Here is a 10,285-nt window from a genome sequence, read left to right as displayed (position 1 = left end):
GTTCTCCCTCTTTTTTCCTTTCCCTCTTTCTATCCTTTTTGATTTTCACCCTCTCTCTACCTATATGTATCTTTTTCTATCTCTCTCACTTTTTCTCGCTCTCTCTTTTCTCTTTCCCCCCCATCTCTTTCTTTATGTCTTTCTGTTCTCTCCTTTCGCTTTATTTTTCTCTTTTTTATCCATTTCTCTTATTTAATCAATTTATCTCACTTTGTTTCTTTTCCTCCCTTTCCTCTTTTTTCTCCTGTTCTCTCTCTTTTTTCCTTTCCCTCTTTCTCTCTTTTTAATTTTCTTCCTCTCTTTTATCATTCTTACCCTCTCGTTCTCCCTCTTTCTCTTTTCTCCGTCCCCTCTTTCTCTCTCTTATTCTTTCTTTTCTCTGTCTCTCTTTCGCTTTTATTCTCTCCCTTTTCTCTCTTTCATATCACTTTCTCTCTCTCTCTCTCTTTCCCCCCTTATCCTCTATATGCAAGGTCTATCTCTCATTTTTGTCTCTTTCATTTTTCCCATTCCCGTGAGAGGACCACTATTCCTTTCCATAATTTTGGCTTTTTTTAATATAACATGTTCGTTGATCAAAATATCCAGAAATGTCTGACATCAGTTTAAAAAGGACAAATGTTTTGAATATGTTATATGTACGTTCCCATAGTATTTAAGCGATATAGTCCCGGGGTATCCCGCGCGGGCGGTGTTCTAACAAAGCTCCACGCTAACAACAGGATCAGAAAAAACACTTGTCGCAAAACAAGCGCACTTTTCTTGACGTCATCGCGTAGGTCAGTTTCACTTCCTTGTTTACGAGAGGCAGAGGACCCCGTTATTGTTTTCGGTCCAAAATGTCCGTTTTCTACGCGCCGTCTTTTTTCATGTTGTGGCTTTCCGTCGGCGCCACGGAAGCCAAATACGAAGCCGATTGGGAATCCATCGATTCCCGGCCGCTGCCGGAGTGGTACGACCGAGCCAAATTCGGCATCTTCGTCCACTGGGGGGTCTTCTCGGTGCCCGCCTTCGGAAGCGAGTGGTTCTGGTACCGATTCCCATCTTCTAAATTCGTACTTAAATCGATCAAGTCTGTCGTTTTTTCCACGTTATTTTTTCTTTCTTTCTCTATTTCTTCTTTTCTTTCCTTTTCATTCTCCCTCTTTTTCCATTCCTTTTTGTCCATCTTTCTTGTTTTCTTTTTTGTCTTTCTTCTTTTCTTTCTTTCTTTTTTTCTCTTTCTCTTTCTTTGTTTCATTCTTCTTTTCTTTCTTCCTTGCTCCCTGTTTTCCCATTCTTTCCTTTTCTCCATCTTTCCTTTTCTTTCTTTCTTTCTCCCTCTTTTCCCATTCTTTCTTTTTATCCATCTTTCTTTTTTCTTTCATTTTATCTCTTCTTTTCTTTCTTTCTTTCTTTCTCTCTCTCTTTCTTTCTCCCTTTTCCCATTCTTTCTTTTTCTCCATCTTTTTCTTTCCTTTTCTTTCTTTCTTTTTTTCTGTCTCGTTTGTTTGTTGGTTCTTTCCTTCTCTGTTCTCATTCTCTTCTTCTACCTCCTGTTCTTGATCTATTTTTTTTCTCTCTTAATCTCTCTTTTTCTCACTCTGTCTTTCTCCGTCTTTCATTTTTCTTCTTTTCCTCTCTTTTTTTTTCAAAATAAAAGCATCATGTATTTCACTCTCAAAAGTCATGTTTATTTGTTTGGCCCTTAATCACAAAGAGTCACAAAGGGCTGCACAGATCACAGACTATTGCAAACTACAGACTATTATGACACCATCCCCTGATCTAAAACCTACATGAGGGCAAGGAAAAACTCAAAAACCTCAACATCAGGAAAATGAAGAAACCTTGAGAAGGGGCCACACTGCTGCAATGGATGTTGCAATAACAAATGATACAAAACAAGTCAATTCATTGAAAAGACTTCGTTTTGGATATTATTTTCTGATTTGACTCGAAAAATAAGTTTACAAAACAGCGATTACAAATTCCATGAGTAACTTTTTGGGGGTTACTTTTCCTTGCCCTCCGGTAGGTTTCAGATGAGTTGTAGTGCAGGAGAGCGATAGTGACACTCGGTGGCCATTGTGTGTGCCGCAGGTGGTACTGGCGGCGAGTGGTTCTGGTATCGATTCCCATCTTCTAAATTGATACTCAAATCGACAAAGTCTGTCGTTTTTTTTCACGTTGTTATGATCTTTTTTCTTTCTACCAATCTATCTATCTTTCTCATTTGTTCGTTCTCTTTTTCTCTGTTTCTTATCCTCTTCTTCTATCTCCTGTTCTTGATCTATTTTGTTCTCTTTCTTGTTCTCACTCTTTCTTTCTCCGTCTTTCATTTTTCTTTTTTTTCAAAATAAAAGCATATTGTATTTCACTTGCAAAACAAGTAAAAAAAAATGAAAAATACTTCGTTTTAGATAGTATATTTTAATTTGACTTGAAAAATAAGTTTACAATGGTTACAAATTCCACGTCTTTCATTTTCCTTCTTTTCCACTCTTTTTTTCAAAATAAAAGCATATTGTATTTCATTTGAAAAATACTTCGTTCTAGATAGTATATTTTGATTTGACTCGAAAAATAAGTTTACAAAACAATGATTACAAATTCCACGTCTTTCATTTTCATTCTTTTCCTCTCTTTTTTTCAAAATAAAAGCATCATGTATTTCACTTGCATAACAAGTTAAAAAAAAATGAAAGATACTTCGTTTTAGATAGTATTTTCATATTTGACTCGAAAAATAAGTGAACAAAACAATGATTACAAATTCCACGTGTAACCTTTTGGGGGTTACTTTTCCTTGCCCTCCCGTAGGTTTCAGATCAGGGGATGCTTTAACGGTAGCGATAGTGACACCCGGTGGCCATTGTGTGTACCGCAGGTGGTACTGGCAGGGGCAAAAGCTGCAGCCTTACGTGGACTTCATGAAGAAGAACTTCCCCCCCGATTTTAAGTACCAAGATTTCGCCCCCCGTTTCGGCGCCGAGTTCTTCGACCCCGAAGAATGGACGGACGTCTTTGAGGCTTCGGGAGCCAAGTACGTGGTGCTGACCGCCAAACACCACGAAGGTCTCCACCGCCCTTTTCCGGATACCCCATAGATATATATCATTTTTTTCTCTCTCCTTTCTTTCACTCCTACCCTAACCCCCCTTCCACCCTAGCCCCCCCATCCGTCTCTCTTCCCTCCCTCTTTCTTTTTTTTGTTCTTTCATTTTTTTGTTCTCTCTTTCATTCACTCTCTCTTATTTTTATCTCTCTCTTGTTCACTCTTTCTTTTTCTATTTCTTTCTCTCTTTTGTTCATTCTTTCATTCACTCTTTCTTTTTCTGTCTTTTTCTCTTTCACTGTTTTTGTTCGTTCTTTCATTCACTCTTTCATTCACACTTTTTCTTCTCGCTTTTGTTCATTCTTTCATCCACTCTTTCGTTCACCCTTTCTTTTTCTGTCTTTTTAACTTTCTTTCACTTTTTTGTTCATTCTTTCATTCACTCTTTCTTTTTCTGTCTTTTTATCTTTCTCTCATTTTTTGTTCATTCTTTCATTCACACTTTCTTTTTCTTTTTTTCTTTCTCTCTTTTCACTGTTTTTCTGTCCTTTCTCTTGTTTACTCTTCCGTACACCCTTTCTTGTTCTTTTTTGCTTTCTTTTTCTCTTCACATTTGCAATCATACCTTTAAGCCAAAAGACAGCAGCAGAGTAACAACTCTTCTTCTTTGATCTTTTCAAGGTGGTTCCACCCTGAACAGCCATTGAAAAGAAAGCATAAGGGCTCTTTGAACTCAGTTAACACATACTAGATAGAGTAACTATTTGGATTTCAACTTTTGAACAACACCTGAAGCAACGCTTTGAGTTTGCTTTATGGAAGTTGCTGCATAGAGATTTGGGAGGAGACATAAAAGAACAATATAGAACGGCTTATTGAGAAACAAATGGTTTATAAAATCCAACGTCTTCAAATTGAAACGGAAATTCTTCCGATGAGTATCTTAAGGAATGAGACAGCACCACCAACAAATATTCCGTAGTTGCTTCCCAACAGAGAAGACCTTCATTATCTCGGGCCAATTTCTAACTTCAAGGTCTAGTATTCCTCTCGCAACAAAGAAGAGCCAGCCGAAAAGCGATTTGATTCTAGGGTCCGGAACCTATGGCCGGCGAGCCATATACGAGTATGAGTACTCGGAGATAAAAAGTATGCACCTGCAGAGTTCATCCTTGGCATTATAAAACTGACTAGCGCAGGACCCTCGCAGTCAACTTTCCTTTTTTATTGACAGTGAAAATGGGGTGGGCTAATATTGTCACAGAAATATGGCCAAAGGTGAAATGGTGAATTTTCTTTTTTGTACAAATTGATATTGTACTGCGGCGACATTACTGGCGGGCCACATATTTATATTATGATCAGGGAGGGAGGCCAGTAAATATTGGATCAGGGGCCATAACTGGCCCTCGTGCCAAACTTTGGACATGTCTGGCCTACTCCCTTTGTGCACATATTTATGTACAATGTTATTGTATTCGGGCAGCACGGCAGCGCAGTGGTTAGCGCGTGTGCGACACAGTTCTAAGGTCAAGAGATCGAACCTCCTGTGTGGAGTTTGCATGTTCTCCCCGTGCTTGCCTGGGTTTCCTCAAAAAACATGCATGTCAGGGTAATTGGCTGGTCCGAATTGTCCCTAGGTGTGAATGAGTGAGCAAATTGTCTGTCCCTGTGTGCCCTGCAACCGGTTGAGGGTGTCCCCCGTCCACTGCCCGAAGATAGCTGGGGTGGGCTCCAGCACCCCCGCGACCCTACTGAAGATAAGCGCTGCAGATCATGAATGGATGTTATTGTATTGTTCAGCTGTTTTATTACGTTTTTGTTCAAATATTTGGTTTTCCTTTTGTCAATTAGTAGCTGATTTTATTTTGAGTACCGGCCTGGAGAGGGATGGGCGCCACCAGGCTGTACTTGCCCAAGACACACCACAGGAAATGCTGCCCCTCAAACCCCTGTGCACCCAAATAGACTTGATTCACTTATTCATTCAATAGATGAGTCTTCCTTTCAAGTCAAATCCCATTTCTTGGCCCTTGATCCCAAAATGTCTGAAAGGACTGCACAGGTTCCAATGATCTTATTTTGAAAAAAGGATTTAGGACTTAGGGCAGCACGGTGGTGCAGTAGTTTGCGCGTGTGTGACACAGTTCTGAGGTCGTGAGATCAAACCTCCTGTGTGGAGTTTGCATGTTCTCCCCGTGCTTGCGCGGGTTTCCTCCCACATTTTAAAAACATGCATGTCAGGTGAATTGGCCGGTCCAAATTGTCCCTAGGTGTGAATGAGCGAGTGAATTGTCTGTCCATGTGTCCCCTGGGCTCCAGCACCCCCGTGACCCTACTGAGGATAAGCGGTGCCGATAATGGATGGATGGATAGATTTAGGACTTAACTCTCACTTAACTGAGCTGTGGACGATGTGCAGGTTTCACCCTGTGGGGCTCCGAGACCTCCTGGAACTGGAACTCGGTAGACACGGGCCCCAAGCGGGATCTAGTAGCGGAGGTGGCGAACGCCGTCCGGGCCCCCGGTAGAGACCTCCGTCTGGGCCTCTACCATTCGCTCTTCGAGTGGTTCCATCCGCTGTTCCTGCAGGACACCGCCAACCGCTTCACCACCCGACGCTTCGCCGCCGCCAAAAGTTTGCCGGAACTTTACGACTTGGTTTTGACTTACGAGCCCGATGTGGTGTGGTCGGACGGGGACGGGGACGCGCCCGACTCCTACTGGAACAGTACCGGCTTCCTCGCTTGGCTCTACAACGAAAGGTACGTGTTTTTCGAGTCACCGGAGACCTCTCCCGAACAGCTTTACACTCACCCGTTCACACACGCACTCACACACCGATAGCGGCGAAAACCTGCTTATCAGGGGCGTTAGGGGTTCAGTGTCTTGCCCAAGGAGACTTCTTCATTTCACACAGGAGTCAGGGATCTAACCTGCAACCTCTTCAGTTCCAAAACGAGCGCGCTACAATTTACTTCACACGCACCCATTCACACACACACACTGAAAGTGGAGTCAACCACGCTTATAGGGGGGCATTAGGGGTTCAGTGTCTTGCCCAAGGGTAATTCCACATTTGACTCGGGGGAGCTAAGAATTGAACCCGCGACCTCTTTCGTACCAAGTGCTTTACAATGCGCTTCTCACTTACCCAATTACATTCGATAGCTGTGTCAGTGTCTTGCCCAAGGACGCTTCCACGTTTAATTCGGAGGAGCCGGGAATCGAACCTGTGACCCCTGAGCTACTGCCACAAATTTTTCCAAGATAAAAGGACTTTTACTTCAGAATTATATTACTCAAGAAGAATTAAAAGCTAGTCATTTCAATCATTTCTTCAGTTAAAGAGTACTTGGTTTAAATACTACTCAAGTACTGAGTAACTGTAGTCTTTCATATCCACGGCGTATCACACACACTGCGGTTTGCTACCTGCCCCCTTCGTGCTTCGTTTTGCGTTTATTGATATCTTTCGGGACGATTTTCTGTTTTTGTTCGTCTCTGGTACCCTGAGTGAAAATAGCGCGATCTAGCGAATGTCTGGGTATGTTCGGCAGTCCGGTGCGGGACCGGGTCGTGACCAACGACCGTTGGGGATCGGGAAGCATTTGCAAGCACGGAGGCTTCTTCACCTGCGCCGATCGCTACCGACCGGGTCGGCTGCTTCCCCGAAAGTGGGAAAACTGCATGACCGTCGACAAGAAGTCCTGGGGATATCGCCGAGATGCCAAACTGGAAGACTATCTCACCATTGAGGAGCTTGTGGCGGTAAATACAGAAGAGCTGCATAGAAAACAAAAAAAACATAGATAGCTAGCTAGAAAAAAGGCCGACATTTCGCTTGAAAACTAGCAAAAAAAAGGTCAAATGTTAGCTAGATAGTCTGTCAAAAAATGGAAAAAGCTAGCCCAATAGCTTGATAAATAGCTAAAAAGGTAAACAGGTCAAAAACTGAAGTTCGACAGCTAGCTAAAGGAGTGAAAAGCCTTCTAGATGGCTGGATAGGAAGCTAATCACAAAGCTAGATAGCTAGCTAGACAGTAGTCGAACATTTAGCTTGAAAACTAGCTAAAAAGGGTCAAATGTTAGCTAGATAGCTTGTAAAAGAATGGAAAACTAGCTTGATAGCTTGATACATGGCTAAAAAGGTAAACAGGTAGAAAACTAAAAAGGAATTTGATAGCTAGCTAAAAGAGTGAAAAGCCATCTAGATGGCTGGATAAGAAGCTAATCACAAAGCTAGATAGCTAGCTAGACAGGAGTCCAATTCATTTAGCCTGCAACAAATGGAAAAAGCTAGCTAGAGAGCTTGATACATAGCTAAAAGGGTAAACAGGTAAAAAAACTAAAAAGAAGATCAATAGCTAGCTAAAAGAGTGAAAAGCCATCTGGACAGCTGGATCAAAAAGCTAATAACAAAGCTAGATAGCTAGCTAGACAGGACTCCAATACATTTAGCCTGTAGCAAATGGAAAAAGCTAGCTAGATAGTTAGCTTGATACATAGCTAAAAAGGTAAACAGGTGAAAAACCTAAAGTAAGTTAGCTAGCTCGCCAAAAGAGTAATAAGCAATCTAGATAGCTGGATAGGAAGCTAAAAACAAAGCCCAAAATGTAGCTTGATAAATAGGAAAAAATGTCAAATGTTAGCTAGATAGCCTGCAACAAGAGAAAAAAGACTAGCTTGCTGAATAGCTAAAAAAGTAGCTTGATATACAGCTAGTAAGGTAAACGGGTGAAAAACCGAAAGAGAGTTAACTAGCTAGACAGGAGGTTAAAATGTAGCTTGATAACTAGCAAAAAGAGTAAAATGTTAGCTAAATAGCTCGCAATAAATGGAAGAAAACTAGCTTGCTGAATAGCTAAAATAGAGCTTGATATACAGCTAATGTAAACAGGTGAAAAACCTAAAGAGAGTTAACTCGCTAGACAGAATGTTAAAATGTAGCTTGATCACTAGCAACAAGAGTAAAACGTTAGCTAGATAACCCGCAACAAATTGTAAAAAGCTAGCTAGATAGCTTGATACCTAGCTAAAAAGGTAGCAAGATAGCTAGGTACGAAGCAGAAAAGGTCTCAGCTGTGTGCGATAAGTGGCCGTTAAAAGCCGCACCCGCACCAGCTAGCTTGGCAAATCCCATTCCGGCTTCCGTCGCAGGAAGATGGCGGCCGAGCACGTTTTACACCACTAGGGGTCGCTATACATTACACACTGGGTTACACAACCTTTTGTGTGATTCAACAAAAACCAAAATAACTTCCAATTCCCCAAAAAAAAGCTCGAAATGATGATACAATAACGATGGAGCGTAATGGCGAGCCATAGCCTGTTGTCTCCTGTCTTACATGAGTGGCTAGAGATGGAAACAGTGGAACGAAAGGACTCAAAAATCACATTTGGGGCTCAGCTGTGTGCGATAAGTGGCTATTAAATGCTGGACAAGCTAGCTTGGCAAATCCCATTCCGGCTTCCGTAGCAAGAAGATGGCGGCCGAGCACGTTTTACACCACTAGGGGTCGCTATACATTACACACTGGGTTCCACAACCTTTTGTATGATTCAACAAAAACCAAAATAACTTCCAATTCCCAAGAAATAGCTCAAAATGATGATACAATAACGATGGCGCGTAATGGCGAGCCATAGCCTGTTGTCTCCTGTCTTACTTGAGTGGCTAGAGAAGGAAACAGTGGAACGAAAGGACTCAAAAATCACGTTTGGGGCTAAGCTGTGTGCGATAAGTGGCTATTAAATGCTGGAGAAGCTAGCTTGGCAAATCCCATTCCGGCTTCCGTCGCAGGAAGATGGCGGCCGAGCACGTTTTACACCACTAGGGGTCGCTATACATTACACACTGGGTTCCACAACCTTTTGTGTGATTCAACAAAAAACAAAATAACTTCCAATTCCCAAGACATAGCTCAAAATGATGATACAATAACGATGGCGCGTAATGGCGAGCCATAGCCTGTTGTCACCTGTCTTACATGAGTGGCTAGAGAAGGAAACAGTGGTATATAATACAAACTGTGGTTTTATTTACAATGAACCCAAATTAAAGGATCCTTCCGACGATAACACTTACGTGCTCCTTGTCTCTTCCCGGACCCGGTTTCTGGATTCCCCGGATGTGTTTTTTTTCTTTTCCCGGCAGATTTTGGTGGAGACGGTTTCGTGCGGCGGCAATTTATTGTTGAACGTGGGTCCGACGTCGGACGGTCGGATAGCGCCCATTTTGGAGGAGCGCTTGCGGCAAATGGGACGATGGTTAGCCGTCAACGGGGAAGCTGTCTATAACAGCAGCGCCTGGAGGGTCCAGAAGGGCGGCGCCACCTCCGACGTCTGGTACACGGCCGGACGGGAACAGGATTCCGTCTTTGCCGTTTTCCTGTCCTGGCCGGAGGACGGAATTTTAGTCCTGGGCGAACCCCGCTTACAACCGGGACGTTCCCAGGTACGATTTTCGGCAAACCTTAAAAACAGGAAGGGATCGGGGTTGTTTTTCCCCGTCTTATTCCAAAATGCTGTTCCTGGTCCCGACTAGGTGGCGCTCTTGGGTCACGGAGCGGTGGAATGGGAAGCGTCCGGGCCCGACGGGATCCGGGTCTTCCTGCCTCGGCTGTCCGTCGGGCAGATGCCTTGCCGGTGGGCCTGGACCCTCAAGATGTTGGGGGCCACGTAACCGTGACAACCCCGGAAAATGAAAGATTTGCCCCGCTGAGTTCAAGGAGCCTTTATCTGAAAAAAAAATCCAGCGCACCTATCTGCTTTTGTTTCCCTTTAGCATCACTGTTCCAAACAACAAATGACGAAGAACACGAGGTGGGCAAACTACAGCAAAACGGTCAAAAATGACAAGATAGGTCATAGTACATGAAGTACTAGGAATAAAAAAATGCTTTTTTTGGTGCCAACTTTGTCCCCATTTGTGTGTTTACTACCTAAATAACACAGGAATACTACAAAAATACTGCAAAATTAAGTGAAAACAACAACCTAATACATTATTTCGCCTTTTACTCGGAAAAGAAAAAAAACAACAAATATACTATTATAGTAATACTGTCATAGAAAAATACTACTACAGAAATGTTACAAAAGAATAAAGTACTGCTACAAGAATATGAAAGAAATACTAGAAAAATACTACGATGGGAATACACCCAAAATACTAGAAATAAAACAGAAAAATCCGCTATAGTAATACAAGAATACCACTACAGAAATATCACAACAGAAATACTG

The 10,285-nt window shown here is 42.5% G+C and overlaps 1 protein-coding gene and 1 long non-coding RNA gene across 2 annotated transcripts; one reads left to right on the top strand and one right to left on the bottom strand.

Moving 5' to 3' along the window:
* The first annotated feature begins 755 nt into the window (after window positions 1–755).
* Window positions 756–9,939, top strand: fuca2 (alpha-L-fucosidase 2). The gene is made up of 6 exons (XM_088354812.1): window positions 756–1,030; window positions 2,870–3,057; window positions 5,460–5,802; window positions 6,598–6,808; window positions 9,195–9,494; window positions 9,585–9,939. The coding sequence occupies exons 1-6, from the start codon at window positions 840–842 to the stop codon at window positions 9,720–9,722; spliced, it is 1,371 nt and encodes a 456-aa protein (XP_088210938.1). The 5' UTR covers window positions 756–839; the 3' UTR covers window positions 9,723–9,939.
* LOC148352339 (uncharacterized) lies at window positions 9,057–9,897 on the bottom strand. The gene is made up of 2 exons (XR_015852907.1): window positions 9,513–9,897; window positions 9,057–9,433 (listed from the first exon to the last, which is right to left on the bottom strand). It is a non-coding gene; the product is annotated as an uncharacterized LOC148352339 (long non-coding RNA).
* Window positions 9,940–10,285: the final 346 nt, after the last annotated feature.

The sequence above is a fragment of the Urocampus carinirostris genome, chromosome 15 (genome assembly GCF_059441175.1).
Source record: "Urocampus carinirostris isolate Australia breed hairy pipefish chromosome 15, RoL_Ucar_1.0, whole genome shotgun sequence".
NCBI classification, from domain to species: domain Eukaryota; kingdom Metazoa; phylum Chordata; class Actinopteri; order Syngnathiformes; family Syngnathidae; genus Urocampus; species Urocampus carinirostris.
This window is presented reverse-complemented; position numbering and strand designations above follow the sequence as displayed.

Excerpts from the sequence above, each read along its gene's own strand:
- fuca2 (XM_088354812.1), top strand. The coding sequence starts at position 840 with ATGTCCGTTTTCTACGCGCCGTCTTTTTTCATGTTGTGGCTTTCCGTC. Across the intron at positions 1,031-2,869 it reads TTCGGAAGCGAGTGGTTCTG|GTGGTACTGGCAGGGGCAAA; the intron begins GTACCGATTCCC and ends TGTGTACCGCAG. Across the intron at positions 6,809-9,194 it reads CCATTGAGGAGCTTGTGGCG|ATTTTGGTGGAGACGGTTTC; the intron begins GTAAATACAGAA and ends TTTTCCCGGCAG.